Raw genomic sequence first — 17,424 nt, 5'->3', positions numbered from 1 at the left:
GTTGGTTGACTCATTGTAAGGTCCAGCCAGCATTCTCTAATGCATCCTGGGATAAAGTATAATCTTCCTTCACTCCCTTATGTAGTTTGTGGCTCCCACTGTAACCATTTAACTACTTATACCTTGTCTTTCTTCCCGTGATTAACAGCTTTGTTCATACTGACTCATTTGTGTGAGGCCAAGCAAAGACAGAAGAGTGCTAATATGGATAAAACAAGAGAGATTAGACTTGCTGTCACAGAGTTTTCTAAATTCATTGTTTTCAAATGCAGTTAAAATCTAGCTAAATAGCGTAGAGACTTGACAAGTGTTGACGTAACAGTTGTTTTAAAACCAAGGGCCTGTAATTTGTACAAAGGCATTATTATGACAGTGGGTAACCTTTTTCATCTTGGCTTGAACAAGAAAAATCAAGTTTGTTGTTTGAATGCAGGAATTTTTCACACAGGTATTTTTGATTTTTACCTGTACTCTGGAGGGGGGAAACAAAGGTTAATGTGCTAGCAAAATTTGCAGGTGTTTGGAATAAAAAGTGGGAATTGGTCAGAGAAATCAAGATAGATTCTTGGCACTTGGCAAAGTTGGTAAGAGTAAATATAAAGGTAGTTAAATGAAAGGGATATTGAAAAACAGTGGTGGATGTAAGAATTCCATTTTAAATAACCAGAGATACCCTCCAGTTTGGGAAGTCTTAAAAGTTAGGTGTTTATGGAAAGTGCTTAAACCTGTGGGAGATTGATTCTTCCCCTCCCCTCTGCTAATTGCATGAACTTGGTAAAAAAAATTCTTCCCAGAGAATGTAAGTTCATAATACTTTGGAGGGTTTTTTTTCATGTCAGATTGTTCTTTAATTCACTTAGTTTTATTTTTAACCAGTTTTTTACATGTTTTAAATTTTGATCAAGGCTAAAGAGTAAGATGGATTCCAGTTGTTTCTAGTGTCACAATATTCTCTTTTATATCCTCTGGTAGGTTGATTGTTACTGAACAAGGGCTGTTTCACCTGTGTTTCCCAGGGATATGTGAACTAGTAGCAAGTTGCCCATTGGTGATTGGCATCAGTGAGACCACTCTTAGAAATACTGGCTTGTGTTCTGCTAAAATGATCTTCTCCAGTGTTGCCAAAAACCCCCCAAAACTAAACAACTCACTCCCATAAACCCTTTCAAGCTTGAAGCTGATCTTAAGTACTTCAGAAGTTTTTTATAAATTAAGGGGTATATTAAAAATTGCATTCTTATGTAAAGCCATTTGTTGTTTTATTCTAAAGTCTCCCTGAAGCTTTGTTTCATTAACACATCTCTAGAAATTAAACTTTTAGTTAAGCTTTTTTCAGTTTTGGTGAGCTATTGTTTCATTTCAAGGCATTGGGATATCCATCAACCATATCCATCTGATATTAAAAGTAGACAAAAGGTAATTTCTGTGTGGGTTGGGATTATTGTGTAAACTCACTTTGTTGGGACCAAGACCTTTATTCTCTTTGTGCATGTGTACTTGTTTGGTTTCTTTTTTTTTGTGTGTAATTCTTTTGTTGAGGATTTTCTTTCTAAACATAGGATGATTTGTCAGATAGCAGAACTAGATTTATCTTGTGCCTAAACTAATCTTGGTTTCCAGCTGTTTTGCAGTAGACTGCTGGCAAGGGAAAAGTTTGTCATAAAGCAAATGCAACTGCATCTTTTTCTGGTATGAGGGAAGGGTGAAAAAACAGTAGAGCCTTAAAACAGCAATTGCTGCTTGACTAAAAGTGCTTTGCTCTACAGCTAATAATTCCATTTCTTCACAGAGCTTCTTGAACTAGGAAAAATTCCTTGAATTAGGGCCAGAGGCTAATGGACTTGGCACTTGGCTATAACACAAGAAGCTTGTGGTTCTTACAGCGTTGCTACAATCCCACTGTAAAAATTGGCATATCTGATGTAGTTTGACCTGTGCTGTCTTATGAACCACTGTTCTGTTGGTCTGGGCCAAACCCGAGCAGTGTGAGGGGTTTATAGCTCTCTTGCAGTTGATACTGGGGAGCAAGTTGTCCATGAGCCAGCAGTGCCCTTGTGGCCAAAAAGGCCAATGGTATCCAGGGATGCCTTAGGGAGATCATTTCCAGCAGGTCAAGGGAAGTGATCTCCTCATCCCTGATGAGGTCACTCTGGAGTGCTGTGTCCAGTTCTGGGATTGTCAGCACAAGAGAGACATGGAGGTCTTGGAGTGGGTCCAGTGGAGGGCTATGAGGATGATTAAGGGACTGGAGTGTCTCTCTCTCTGAGATAAATATGACAGGCTGAGGGAGCTGGGGCTGCTCATCCTTGAGAAGCAACAACTGAGAGGTGACCATGTCAATGTCTGTTGGTATCAGAAGGGAGAGTGCCGAGAGAAAGAAGCCAGACTCTTCTCAGTGGTGCTGAGCAATAGGACAGGAGGGATCAGGCAGAAGCTGATGCACAGGAGCTTCAGCCTGAATCTGAGGAAGAACTTCTTCCTTGTATGGGTGACTATGCACTGGAACAGGTTGCCCAGAGAGGTTGTTGAGCCTCCCTCACAGGAGGCTCAGAACTGTCTAGGTGCAGTCCTGTGCCATGTGCTCTGGGATGGCACTGCTTGAGCAGGGAGGTTAGATTGGATGATTGTGGATGATTGTCTGTGGTCCCTTCCAAATTTCTTTAAATTGTCCAACACCATTCAGTGTGTGAATGTTATATTATGTACCTTGTCACAGTTCTGTAGATTATAAAATGTATCACCATTGCCATTCTTTGGTCTGATAAGGATATGAAGTGTGACTAAAATGTATGTATCAATGCAGAGAAATATTATACTTTGTTGCTTTGTTATTGCATGAATAGCAGTTTAAAATGAATTTCAGTGAGCTTAGTTTTCTTCTCTGACATTCTTGATGAAAGATTTCCATTTTGTTAAACTGAATTCTTGCTCTTGGAACTTGTTAGCTTTTAAACTTGCAAAATATCACCAAGTTCTTTGAAACAAAGTTTTGTTAGTCAAAATCAGAAATTTCTGTAGGTTTTGGTAAATTCATTTGTAAATTTTTGTTTAGTGGTTTTGTGTGTGTGTTTGTTTAGCTGTAGTTGGTGGCAGGATTCTTTAAAAATGAATGGTCTTACAAGTGATTGGTAAATGTTTGAGCAGATCTCAAGAAGCAGGTTGCCTTGGAGAAGATTTGAATGTGTGCTGGCCTTCAGTTAATAGCTATGGGGAAGCTTTTACACTTTTTATATTTGAAGTAGGTTACTCCTTCATGGAAGCTGTCTCAGTACTCCTGAATTTGGGCTTCAAGTTGGAACTTATATTGCATATATATACTATGCCTTGCAGTTCAATACTTTTTCCCTGTCTGTATCATAGGCTACTTTTGTATTTTTCTCTAACTAGGGCAAAATGAGAATTGCTATACTAACCTGTTCATATGTGCAGGTGGTCCAGTGTTCAAATAAATTTTCCATCCTTGTCAAGTATTTTAGTTTATGAATGCAATCTAAATGTGTCTCTTCTTTTTCCTTTACCCATTTGGTAGTGGATACCCTGTTTTCAAGAAAACTAAATGGAAAATACAGACTTGAACGCCTTGTTCCAACTGCAGTCTATCAACATATGAAGATGCACAAACGAATTTTAGGACACTTATCTTCTGTATACTGTGTAACTTTTGATCGGACTGGCAGGCGAATATTTACTGTGAGTACAAAATCTTTATTTTTGTAGATTCTTTTCATTTTTAAGTACACATAATATGTCACCTAGTTGTTTCCAAAACCTGAATATGGGATAGATACAATGATGATGAATTAAAACCAGAAGAAGTCCTTTCCTACTGTTCCTCTCATATTTGCTTTTTAATAGCCATGCTGGTTTACACCCTAAAATAGTTTTGGCGTATGTATCTGAACACTAGAGATGTGATGGTGGTTGCTGGTGTGTGTAGTTCATTGAGAAAACTGTTCATTTTCAGTGGAAAGGATTTACTCTGTATGGGTTCTTTCTTCTGGCTTTGTTTTCTCTAGCAAAAAACATAAGCAAAACAAGGAACTGCCACCATGGAATTAGATTAGGAAGTCAGAGAGAGAATAATCACAAGGTGTGTTGTAACAAATGTTGGTTCACAACAAATTGTCTTTATGAAATCCTAGGAACTTTTTTCAATACTAGTGTTTTTAGTATTTTTAACTATTTGCCTTTTTTTTTGTTGTTGTTAAGTCCTAAATTCTAGACAGATGTCTGAAATCAGTACTGAAATTGCAGGTTTTCAAAGGGATGGGATTTATAAAACCACATAGATGTCAGTGTAATATTTAGATTTCTTGGTTAGCAGTCAGTTTCAGGAGAGACAAAGCTTTCATAAACACACTTCATGCCAGTCCAGGATGCTTTGGCTGCATTTATTGGATTCCTACAAACACTGGATGTAATTGATACCTGTGTGGATTCAGGAGCTTGATTGTGTCCTTTTAACCTCATGTCAGATAGCTTGAACAATGCTGATAGAAGTACAGTTCAGGTTTCCTATTTTGCCTTGCAGTCCTAACTTCTAAAATTCTTTCAAGGCAGTTGTAAATATGATTCTCCCTTTTGCCCACATATATCTTGCTGTGTCCCATGGGGAAATGTATGGTTGAAGGAATGGGACACCTTGCAGTGTTCTGAACAGGCTTATTTATTAGTTCACTTGTTACTTCAGGCATAGAAGAGATTCATTTTCATATTTATTTTGTTTTTGTCACCAAGCTGAATCACAGGCATTAAAATCTTATGTCCTGTGGTTTATACATGATTTACTTGCCAGGAAATAGGCTCTGTGTTGTGGGTTTATTTTGTATATGACATGGCAGAATGCATGAAAGAAACAAACTGCTGTTACAGTCAAGAGAATTTTCTCATAAAATCTAAGAGAGAAGTAGAACAACCTGAAATAAAATGGGAGATGGAGATGGGTGATATGTTTCTGCAACCCCAGAGTTTTGCTGGCATTCCTTTGCTGACTGGTGTCCTGGTCTAATTGCTTGAAAGAAAGTTCCCAGTTTAGATCATGATTACTTCAGGTGTTAAATAAAGTGGCCATAGATATTAATTGTGGTTGCTGAATTTTCATTTTGGAGGGCCTAGGACTGAACTTCTTAACTCTGTACTTTTAGGTAAATCCAGTGTTCTTTGGGTAGATGTTTAAGGGGTTGTTGGCAAATGGTTATATTCCCCATTTCATTAAAACCCAAATTACTCTAGCTGGCCTCATATAGTCAGTGGATAAACAGTCATGAACTGTTGTGTTGTAATTGCATCTGTATAATGAAATGTGCCAGTTCTTTTCAATCTAGACCACTGCAACTACTAAAGTCTCTAGTGTGGTATGTAAATTTGCGTGTATCAGTAGGGAATTGTTCTTCCCTTACATTTTTACTCTGCAGCCTTCAGTGTGATGTTAGTTAGTTGTGTTGTTTTAGATTTGTAATTGGTTCTGGAAACTGCATCATAATTGTTTCCTGTTCCACCTGACATCTGAAGGATTGAAAGCCTCTAAATTCAAGGTTTGTTCGTGTTCTGTTTCAAGTTAAAAGGAAAAAAAGGTGTTCTCAGCACATTTTTGAGTCATAGTCTGACAACATCTGGGAGATGTTGTCCTTGCTAGAAAGATGTTACTTCTATTTTGCCTAAAGACAATGGAAATGGGACATTGTACATTTTTCCTTACCAGCTTAGTTGTCTTTATTGTGTTAACGTAGCAAGGTTGTGGTGCTGGGGGGGCTTCTGTGAGAAGTTGCCAGAAGCTTCTTCCATGTCTGGCAGAGCCAATGCCAGCTGGCTCCAAGAGACACTCACTGCTGGCCAAGGCTCAGCACATCAGTGATGGTGGTAGTGCCACTGGGATAATGTATTTAAGAAGGAGAAGAAAAATCACAGGGTGGCTGCAGTTGGGAGAGAGGAGTGAAATAAGTGAGAGAAACAGCACCGCAGACCCTATCATGAGTGAAAGAAGGAAGAGGTGTTTCAGGTGCTGGGATAGATATTCCCTTGCAACCTGTGGGGAAGACTGTGGTGAGATAGCTGCTCCCCTGCAGCTTGTAGAAAATTTGTGTTCTGGTTCTGCTGAAAAGCATGACTTGCAGAACCCATGCACAAAAATACTGTCTTCTCTAGTTCCTGCACTACTTAAATTTCTGACTGCAAAAACCTCCTTTTCTCCTCACCTTTATTTTCCTGTCTCTGCTGAGATTGTTCTTTCTAGGGAATAATAAACAGCATTGTGTAATAGTCTGTGTAAGATTTCCAACCCAAGATTAATTTGTGTGCTGCTTGGCAGTTTCACTTCATCCCACAAGTGTGTGTAATGGTAGGAAAATGAACCAATTTTACTCCATACCTTGGTAATGCAGTCATCAATTCTCTCTTGGTGCTGAAGTTGTTTTAGGATTCACTTTTGACAGATGCTTTTTAATAGGTATATAATTTGTAACAGTTGTGGATATAACCTTGGAAACATGAGCTGTGATGTAAGCCAAATACCCTTGCTAGTAGAATTACAACAGTATTTTAAGAGTTGTGGATTGTCCCATTCAGATCAGAAAGTAACACATGAATTTGTCTGAAGTCTATTATTGATGTCTTGCCAAGGGGCTACAGAATTTATAATTTTACCTTAGTTTTTTTCTCTTTTGTTTTCCTTTCCCCCTGCCTTATTTTTGCCTCATTTTCATTGCTGAGACTTGGCTGACAGTATTTTTTCTCTGCAGTGGAGATGTACAACATGTGCCTCTATAGTGACACTATAGCCAGCTGGCAGGGAGCAGGCCCGTTTTATGCTGATCTTCTTGCCTTGGTTTGCTGCTCCTAAAAAGACCTCTGGGGACCCTCCAGGTGGTATTAGGTGCCACAACTATTTTTTTTTCCTTGCTGACCATTTTACATCTTTGTCTGTAACTGATTTCTACCTCTTCTAGTTCTGCCATTCCCTCCCCCTACTTTGAGGTCTCTCTTGAGCAGTGAGGCTCTTATTTGCAGTTTTACACACCAGCAAGCACACATACCCTTCTGTCTCAGCTTCTTGGGTTTTTTGGTGGTGACTGCATTTTGAGAAGAATATGCAAGCTTCTTCATACTCCAGTCTTATATCATGGTAACAGAACCACATGAGCAGATACTATCTTTCAGACAGTTGTAACATCCTTACTGACAAACTGATGATGGACAGGTTAGATGTGTGGACTGTGAGACTGTCAGATTAAGGCATTTTCAGGTTTGAAGGGCTGTGATTAGCAACACAAGGTCCAGCTGGAGGCCAGTCACTAGTGGTGTACTACAGGCTTTGGTACTGGGACCGGTACTCTCTCATGCTTCATTTAAGGACCTGGGTGACAGAACAAGAGGGTGCCTTCAGTAGATGCTCAGAAGAAAACAAAACCTGAGTGGTGCATACAGCATCATGTTCTAGCTGACCCTATTTGAGCAGGGCGTTTGGACTAGACCAAAGTATCTTCTCACCTCAGCAATTCAGTGATTCTGTTCTCTGTTCATTGCTGTAACTCAGACTCTGGTTGTGATCCTTGGTCTGGCACTGTGGCAGTCTAGCAGTTAAAAGAGGCAAATGTGTTCCACAGAATCTCAGTATGGAAGTTCTATGCATAGGTAGAAATAGTATAGGCTGTATCATTGCTCTTCTCACCCAAGAGGCAAAAAATATAATTATGAACAAGCTTCTGTAACTATTTCCTTTGCCTAGGAGACCTGGTGGTATTTTATAAAAGGTAGATGATAGTATTGCCATGCCTTCTGCTGTCTTTAAAGTGCAATTGCTAGATTACAGAGGCAGACGTGCAGAGGCACTGTAAGTAGATGGAACAGGAAAAACTGGTGACATTTTATAAGGGTGGTGTCACATTGTAACTTGTAGCACCTGTGTGTGTCCAGTAGCAGATCAGTGCTCTGGATATTATAACCCAACTTTGTATTGCTTCTAAACCTAAGTAATTGAATTAAATGTTTACAATAAACCTTGTCTGTCAGTGTGTGTGCAGTGTTCAACTGTCATGGTATTGAGCCATGGTGCGGTGCAGATGCTCAGACTTTCAGGAAGGCACAGAAATGCAATAAAAAATGAAGGAATGAGTTCTGAATTTTTGTTAGGGCTGGCAATTTGTTGTGTACAGGCCAGTAGCTGTTAGAATTGTGTAGAAAGGCCAGCAAAACTTTAGTTAAGGATGAATATGTAGATGAAACCTCTTGAATTTGTTGAGAAAGAATGATCATTTTGATGTTTATGTGAATATTTAAGCAGGTTTATAATAGTTTGTCCTAATAATGGAATAGCTGTTCATAAATGCTCTTTACCTAACTTGTTGTGATAAGTATGATGATGATGAAACTAGGAAGATAAGGAACATATGTGGGTATAAATGATAGACTATACCAGTTTATAATTAACTTTCACTTTTAATGTAAATCTTTATTTTAATGTCTTGCAACAACTTCTTCATTTGTGCTGGATTTTTGGAAAAAGTGTCTTACTGAAGCATAAACCAACATGCTGTAGGATTTGTGATCTGTATTATAAATGCATCGTGATTTGTATATACTGTTGAGAATCAATGTAAACTTGTGTTTTGAATGCAGTGTGGAAAACTGTTAAAAGCATGGGTGGGAGTATCTGCATGTCACTAGTTCTGTTTTTCACTTCACTGTGCTAACTCTTAGCATCAAAACAGCCAATGGTGTGGTTGAAATTATTTCTACCTTACTTCTAGGGGTCAGATGATTGCCTTGTAAAAATCTGGGCAACCGATGATGGAAGGTTGTTGGCTACCCTGAGAGGGCATGCAGCTGAAATATCTGATATGGCAGTAAACTATGAAAACACCATGATAGCTGCTGGAAGCTGTGATAAAATGATCCGAGTTTGGTGCCTTCGAACTTGTGCACCCTTAGCAGTCCTGCAGGGCCACAGTGCATCTATAACATCATTGCAGGTAGGTTTTTACTTTGCCAAAATCAGTCATGAGAACGTTCAGCATAATAGAAATGCACGCCTGGCAAGTAAGCTTGAAGTGAGAAGGAATTTTTATGATATGCATTGTGAAAAAACACGTTTATTGTCAAAATGCCTGACCTCTGAAGAATCCCAGACATAATCCTTGTTCAAAAAAATTGCATGACACGTATGGGCAGTTCTGTTTTGAAGTACCATTTCTTTGAAGGCTGTGATTCTGAGCACAAGTGCATTGAGTAAAAACTGCAGTCACTGGGAGTACTGTGGTTTTGTTTGCATGAGTTACATTCTATTGTGCAACTTGGTTGGTGGGGAGGGAGGAGGTACCTGGAGGGCTTTGGCAAGTACCCCAGAAGGGTCGTTCTGGAGTTCTGGAGGGAGTGAGAGAGCAACATTTTCATTCCAATCAGTTTCATTCCAATCAGTTTCCCTTAAGTATGGTTTGAGGCTTGACTTTTTTTTTTTTTTTCCTGTTGAGATGAATTGGGGAATTCCTTAGCACATCTGGAACAGATTAACAGGAAAACTTTTCTTTTTTCTTCCTCCTTTTCCCAGTTCTCTCCACTATGCAGTGGCTCAAAGAGATACTTATCTTCAACCGGGGCAGATGGAACTATATGCTTTTGGCTGTGGGATGCTGGCACCCTTAAAATAAAGTTAGTTGCTATTTTATTTATTGCTACTTCTGTTTATGTGATTAAGAATGATGTACAAATATAGAGAAAAATATGACTAAACCAAGCTTGTCATTTTGTCATTGACTACTTCAGTATATGATTGTTGGGTATGATCTATTTCTGATGTAGCTATAGCTTGCTTGCTTATCTCTTAAAAACTAATTTGTTAATACAACATTTTGGGGATTGATAATGTATATCTGTTAATTTAGAAAATGATCCACTGTTAGGGTTTTTTGTTTAATATAATGTCAAAGTTGGCACTCCATTATTCTGATGTCATCACAATTTCAAATGAAATTAAAATTATGTTGATAAAATTATTGTGATATATATTGCAAAATCCATTTTTAAAGGAGACAGTAATGTCGTAGTATGAATCAGAATAGAATATTTTTAATGTTTGTTGTTTCCTTACCTGTGTTTACCTTTTCATAGTTGCCCTTGGCTGTAACATGGCAGAAGGCAGAATTCTTGGACAGCCATTATTGATGGCTGAAGTTGTGCCTGAAGTTTCTGCCTTCAAAGTTACTAAAAATGTTGTCAGGACTTTCATACACAGTTTTTTAAAATCAACTTGCTCAGCGGCTTTCAAATGTTCTTTGCTCTTTATTTTCCTTTATCACTAAAACCTATAGCTTAAAATTGGAAATAGTTGTTTTAGTAATCATCAGTGATTTAGCTCTGATGATGGGATATATTCTTATGGATATATGCTCCTCACAGGTAAGTTCAATTTTCTTGTAGTTTTGGTAATTGCTGCTAGAATCTTTTTCTTCCAGTGTGCTGAGGTTGTGCAGAGCATGCAGGCACACTTGCATAGGTACTTTTCTAGTGGTTAGGGCCTTAACTATTTTGATGTTCCCTGGATGTTTTGTCTCTCTTTTGGTACTGTAAGTGAAGCTGTGTCTCACATTCTTACTCCTCTGTTGCCTAGTGCATGCTGTAATCAAATTAAGACTCCCCTTTTTACTGAGGACAGGAGGAGATAGCTTACATGCTTATTTTTGTGTGAAGGAAAGGAGTTGCCACCACATTATTTTTCTTAAGACTTCCTAAATCTGAGATCTTATTGACAAGATGAAATTTTAGTCTCTCTGACTGGTAAACCTCTTGAGCCCACATGTTTTTTTTCTTTTATCTTTCTCTTTTCTTTCTTTTCTTCTCTTTTTCCTAAATAAATGTTTAGTCTATGGAATTGATTTTTGAAACTAATTCTGTCATTAGAAAATAGTGAATCCTTGAGAGTTAGGTAGATTATAATATATAAGCTGGGAGATGATTATTTAGAAATCATGAAAGTTTGAATGAATCATGGAGTTGGATGAGATTTGTCCTGAGATAAAACTTAGAGAGGGAGAAAATTGGTACCTATTATGGTAGGAGATTCTCCCATGGTGATGTATAATTGTAGAATAAAAATTGTTAGTGATGTGCTCAGCAAATATTAAAAGAAGAGAAGATATTTGAGGAATGCTTTCATGTAAAAGTCATTTCAACAGATGTGATTAGACAGGGGCATAGAGAAAAAAGATCAGTTGAGATGTCTTGTGCAGCACAGCAAGGAAGTGGTTTGGTAACCTAAGTCATGCCAGTGACTCGTGTTGCTTAACAACAGAGTGCAGATTAAATTTTGAGACTGGAATTTTTCTACTGCTCTTACCTTCTGTTTTGGAAATACTTTTTATGTTGGGTTTGAGAAGAGAGAGGAAGTCATTAAGCTGTATTTCTTCAGTCTGGAAAAAAAGGAATACATAAAGATGAGTAATGGACAGTTGTGAGTGTGTTGAAGAGGGAATGTAATGAGGAATTGCTTGTGGGCCCTTATGGTTCTAGAAGGTATCAAATTAAAGTATCAATTTTCAAAGTGGAAAGAGATGGTTCTTTACAAAACATGCAACTGAGTTACAAAACTCCTTGCCACAGGGTATTATGCATAATATGAAGATATTAAAAGGCATCACTGTGTGCTTTTTCTTCTTTTAGGTCTTTAAGAGAGCTGTAATGTATTTGAAGTAATTGATGCATTTTAATCCAAACTAAAACTTGATAAAAATGTCTAAATTAGAAACAAGTATGTCTTTTAGGCCTGGAGTATAATTGTGTGCCATTTGTAATACCAAAAACAGTTGGACACACAGATGAGTCTTAATTTCCTGAATTGAACAGTGTACTACTAATTTAGGGAAATTGTTAGTTAGGGGAAGTTTTACTTAATGTGCTAAGCTAAAAACCTTCCTAACTGTGCTTATCATGATTATTCCAGTAAACCAAAATAAATTTTACTGGGAAACTTGCAATCCAGTGTAATTTTCCACAAGAAGGCTGCATTGCGTGGCCAGTGCAGCTCAGCAATGGATGTATATTGTCAGAGCAGTTTTCAATGAGGTGATTGCACTTCATACAACTTGGATGTGGTTCTCCTTCCAGAGCTGCAGAAGCGTGGCAGGTTCCCTCTACATCCATTCAGTTATGTGCTGGGGCAAAACAAGTATCAGCAAAATAAGAGCATCAAGAGAAAGAAAGATGCCTGTTAATTTTTGTCATAAGGCATTTTTGCCATAATGTCATTTTTGAAGTTAAATTAAAAAAATATGATGTGTAGGCCATCTGGAAAAGAGTATCACTGGTAAGATGGGAGGTTTATCCTTCCATTTATCTATGTAGTAAAAAATACAGGCTTTCTTCTGTTCAATATTTCGGAAGAGGAGGAAAGCTGGCAGGGACAAAAGATGTTACCGTGGTTGTTCAGCCTCTGAGCTTGCTGCCCTGTGTCTTGTTCTAGTACAACTCCCACCCCTGAAAGGAGAAATTGGAGCTTTCAAACAAGACTTAGAGTTCTGAGTAGTTCAGGGGAAAGATGCTGTAACGTGTTTAAGTCAGAACTTGAATTCATGATCCTCCTGAGCTTGACTGGAGCCTGCTCTACAAGGATGCAATTTCTATCAGTGATGAAAATGTGTTACTAAATTATCCAATCTTCAAATGGGGATGGGTGGTAAAGTCTTGAAATTTTAGCTACTTTAAAGAAAAAAAAATCAATATATCCCATGCCTGCTTTTTGTACTGAACACTCCTCGAATCACCCGGTGCCCCTGGTGAGGGGAAACTTCATGATGATCATGTGGTTGATTGATTGTCATTTCAAGATGATTGGCAGTGCCATTAGTACTTTGCTCAACTTTTTCATGGAATACGGGAAAGGCAGAGTTGGTATTGTGTTCAGTGTGCTCTCAAAAATAATCAGTGTACTTTCTGTGGTTTTTCCTTATCTTTGCAAATGTTTATTTTGTTTCATTCTCAGATTGCAAAAATCTTGTAACTCAGCTTTGCCAACAACTCTGCTGCAGTTAATATTATTTAATTAACAGTATGTCTGAAATTAGTTGGTCTCCTATTTTTTGATAGCCTTGTTAATTGAGGCATGTTCTATGTTTGGGTCAGACATATAGCTCAGTCTGGAGATGTTAGTGACAGCTTTGTTTTGATGAACTGCAAAAGGACATACTACAATAGATTTAGTGTCACAGGATGAGAGAGACATTGGTGCAGCTGACCACAAAATTCTCAGTTTGTTCAAAGGAAAGTGAGCAACCTTGTTCACATGATTCTGTGATTAGTGTGGATGCATGCTCTTTAGTGTTACAGGGGCACCTGTGTGCTCCTCTTTCCTTGAAGAGATTTATGACCAGGAAGCTATCATGTCTGTCTAAAAGCAGTAACATTCCAGGTAGATTAATTCAGTTTCCAAACAGAGGAAGACTGGTTGTTGCTGCAGGCAAGGAATTCACAGAATGTAGCCCCAACAAGATGGTAAAACAATTGAAAATTTAGGCAGTCAAGTCTTACCTTGGGTTTAGTCTTTTACTATTCTAGGTGGTGATAGTAAACACAGGAGTTGAATCCTGCATCAGTTTGCAGAAGGGAGGAGTGAGAAAGTCTGCCTCAGCAGAAACTAAATATTCATGTGCTTTATTCAAGTTTAAGGGAGAATTATTATAACTGGTCAGTGCATCACGGTTAAATTAGTTGCACTGTGAAATATTTGCCTATATATCCTTTCAGAGGAAGACACTGAGTTTCATTTTTCTTGTGCCACCTGTTTGCATCACAAGTTTGCAGTGTTAGCCTGTTACTGACAGACCATATGAGCAAGGCAGCAGAACCGTCTCACAGATTTGAATAGAGGAACTTGGTGTACTGCTTTTCTTATCTGTTTATTTTCCCATAATTTTAAAAAGATGGAAAAAAATCTCAGGAAAAACACGTGCTGATTTTGACATTCCTGTTTTGGACAGGACACTGATTTCTCAATTGTCATCAGCGTCATGTGATATTTCCCATCTGCTTTATGTCATGGTTTGATGCTGGTGCAATGCCAGTGCCCCCATGAAAATACACCCTCCCTGGTGTCTGCTGTGAGATGTGACCAGGAATAAGCAAAGCAGGCCCCCACTTAGAAATAAAGAAAAGAAAACTTTATTAACTACACTACAACTATACGTAAAAAGGAACACACAGGAAAAATGAAAACCTTCCAAAAACATTTCCTCCTCCCCCCACCAAATTTCCAATCCATCCCTCAGATCACCAACCCTCAGTCCATCACCACCCTTTAGATAATCAATTCTCAGTTCATCAAGAGGAGAGGAGTCCCTCTTGTACCATGGGCTTCCCCAGAAAACACAGTTGAAATCTCGTGTGTTTCCATGTCACTCGTGGCACCGCCCGGAGTACATCTGCCGTCGTGACCTCTTCCTTTCATGTCCAGTGCTCTCACCACTGCACATGGACCAGAGCTGCTTCTAGGATGCTTTGTCCTGTTCCAAAAAGAGCACAGTCTCACCTTTGGGACACCTGTCCCCCCCAAATTTCACCCCCTGGGGCCGTGGGGTCTCAACACTCTTGGCTCTGAGCCATTGCCTCCCCCTGGATGCAGTCTCTGTGTCACAGGAAACATGGTTCTGTCCATGGCTATAACAAGAAAAGTCCAGCTAAGGCCACTCCATCATCTCTTCCCACCTAAGATTCTTCTCTACTCTTCCGACATCCTTCACTTGCCCAGACCTTCACACTTGCACATTTCCTTCTTCCATTTCATCTCTATCTCTCTTCTAGGAAAGGCTAATGTTCTGCAAAGTTTTCATTGTCCAAAAAAGGGTTAAAAGCTCGGGCTCTGCCCGCCCGGATCTCCCACAGCGGCCGGACACCTTCTCGCTGCACCGCCCCCTTCCCCCCCCACACCTTCTCCTTCTCAGCCGTGCTGCCGGCACATGTTATCAAGTTTCAAGGTAGCAGTCACAGGCACAGGCTGTACTCTCTCTTTCTCTCCTGGGGGGGGGCTGCCCGATGCCTCCTGGTGCTTCTCCCACCCTTCCATCCTCGGGCCCTCTTCACCTCCCATCTCTGTCCAAGCCCTGGCCTACCTCACCCGGCCGCATGGCTTCCCTTTCCCTGCCCAGCCCGCAACTGGGCCAGGGGACGAATCCGAACTCTTTCCCCACCGGAACCCAAGAGAGCTTCCCCTGGGAATGCTCTGCTTTTAACCCCTGTGTTCTCAGAGGTGTATCCATGTCCCCAGTGGCCACACCAGGTGCCAATATTCAAATCTGAATACCTATTGGATTGACCACAGCATATCCCAGAAAACTTACTTCCTCTCAAACCACGACACTTTATTATGCAGAGGGCACTTGATATTAAAGGGGCTGGTAATACATCACAACTCAGATATGCTGAACCTTTTTCATTAACTTGTGAATGAAGACTTAAATTACAGAGATTATATCACACATCTTCACATCTTTGAAGAAGTCTTGCTTTAACTACTACATATGACCAGAGTTTGGCTAGTCTGCATTTTAGATTAATAAACTAATAAAACACTTAATAAATACATTGAAAATGTATTTAAAGTGAAACACTTTAATGGCCCTGGAGAGAAACAGCTTTTGTCCCCTTTCCACACTTCACAAAAATATTGATTGCCCCACTCATTTTGCAATCTGCTGTATTATAGAAGAGCACTGTAATCTCTTGTCTCCTAATGCCTAAAATAGCACACATTGGAGAGACGCAAGTTTGAGAATTTAAATTGATTTTCTGAACTAGAATGTAAGTGCATACTTTCTCTATTTTGTAGCTGTCCTAATGCCAAAGGCAGAGTTCACAAACAACAGTGGAAGAAAATAACAGCCTATTTATTTACATTTGTTCCAAGTTATGTACACTGCGTATTGAATTGTTTGATAGTTCTTGTTAGTATATAAGTTAAGGAGCATTTCAACTGTTTTGTAGGAAAGATCTTTGTCTTGATTATAAAGATCTTGTATCTTGTGAAGTTTTCTTGTTACAAATCTGCATGGAGTTACCTTAAAACTCCTGCAGGAAAGGTCACAGAAACAGCCTATAGTGAATGGATAATTTGGAGAGAGTCCTTAACAGGTACTGCTGATGTTTATTACTTCGTGTTATGCATAAACATCACCAAGGTTTAATGCTTATTACTTTTTTTGAGATATCAATAACTGATTAGTGGAGAAAGATTTTTTTTTTTTATGCATCTGCCTTCAGGTGAAATGAATTATACAGGCCATTTTGCTTTTAAAAGAGAACATTTTGGATAAGTTCTGAATATGCATTCTTTTATGTTAGAGCAAATCTTTAGTGATGACACTCGTGGGTGTAGTGCTGCTGTTCTCTCGTAAGTTAATTCTTTGAGGGAAGATTGCAGATGGCATACTGTGCAAGACCACCTACTGGTTTGAGATTGCTGTAATGCATGAACAGAATTGAAATAATTATTGAAGAACTTGATCTGATTTGTTTTGGTTTTACACATCCTTAAAGTGCCAGGTTCACTGAAGCTTTAGTTTGGCTTGCACATCAGATTCTGAAATGCCTAGAGAAAAGTGAGGGCCATAAAGTAAAATCTCGTACAAACTTCAGTCTTTGTCCTGACATTTTGGGTACTGTTTGAAACTAACCTACAAGGATATATGTCATTTGAATAAACTCTTATATTCTAATACCATGAAAAATTCCAAATTTATTTAAATTTCTTTGATATCCTTGTCTGTATAGAGCACCCAGCTCTGTTTCTCTCTTGTCAAAGCAAGCATATGCCACAGAAGAAAACCAGGACACCCAGTGGTTTAAAATTGAACATCATGGGAAACTGGCTCAGTTCTGCCTTGCTGATAACTTCAGGAGAGTGTTTTGTATAGCAATATCATAAGGGAATGGGATTTAAGTTACGTTACAACTCTTGTTGATGCATGGATTACTTAGTCCATCTGGATGTCTTAGTTTCCTGAAGATCAGATCATGAAGCATAGTCACACAAAATTGTTTATAAATGGGCAGCCATCTGTTCCTTTATATTTAATTTTATCCTTCTGTCCTTTATTTCTAAGATACTGACTTGTTTCTTGAAACTCTATTAGGAAATTATTTAACTGGGGTTTTTTTTGGTTTTTTTATTTGTAGTCCAAGGCCAACGAAGTTTACAGAACGTCCTCGGCCTGGAGTCCAAATGATCTGTTCTTCTTTTAGTGCTGGTAAACAACTTCTTTTTTTCTCCTCTCCTTGTATCTGTGTAGGAAGTCATTTGAAGTGTAAAATAAAGTACAGTACAGTTACTGTAGCATATTTCATTTTAATGAGATGGATTTGAGTTTAAGTGGCTGTTAAAAGACCCCAAATATTTAAAATAGAAATTCAGAATTTATGCATTAATACTTGCTGCTACAGGAATTCCTA

At 38.8% G+C, this 17,424-nt stretch overlaps 1 protein-coding gene across 4 annotated transcripts in view; it reads left to right on the top strand.

Moving 5' to 3' along the window:
* PHIP (PHIP subunit of CUL4-Ring ligase complex) overlaps nucleotides 1-17,424 on the top strand; it is a 108,852-nt gene that overhangs the window by 18,261 nt on the left and 73,167 nt on the right. For all 4 annotated transcript variants that reach the window (XR_013181262.1, XM_077174853.1, XM_077174852.1 and 1 more), the window contains exons 7-10: nucleotides 3,530-3,690; nucleotides 8,745-8,966; nucleotides 9,542-9,642; nucleotides 17,152-17,222. Coding sequence is in view for 3 of the 4 variants with exons in the window: in XM_077174853.1 (XP_077030968.1) it covers nucleotides 3,530-3,690; nucleotides 8,745-8,966; nucleotides 9,542-9,642; nucleotides 17,152-17,222 (555 nt within the window). In the remaining variant the exon portion in view is untranslated. The remainder of the gene's footprint in view (nucleotides 1-3,529; nucleotides 3,691-8,744; nucleotides 8,967-9,541; nucleotides 9,643-17,151; nucleotides 17,223-17,424) is intronic.

The sequence above is a fragment of the Agelaius phoeniceus genome, chromosome 3 (genome assembly GCF_051311805.1).
Source record: "Agelaius phoeniceus isolate bAgePho1 chromosome 3, bAgePho1.hap1, whole genome shotgun sequence".
Taxonomy (NCBI): Eukaryota; Metazoa; Chordata; class Aves; order Passeriformes; family Icteridae; genus Agelaius; species Agelaius phoeniceus.
The sequence above is the reverse complement of the archived record's forward strand: the minus strand, read 5'-3'. Positions and strand labels throughout refer to the sequence as shown.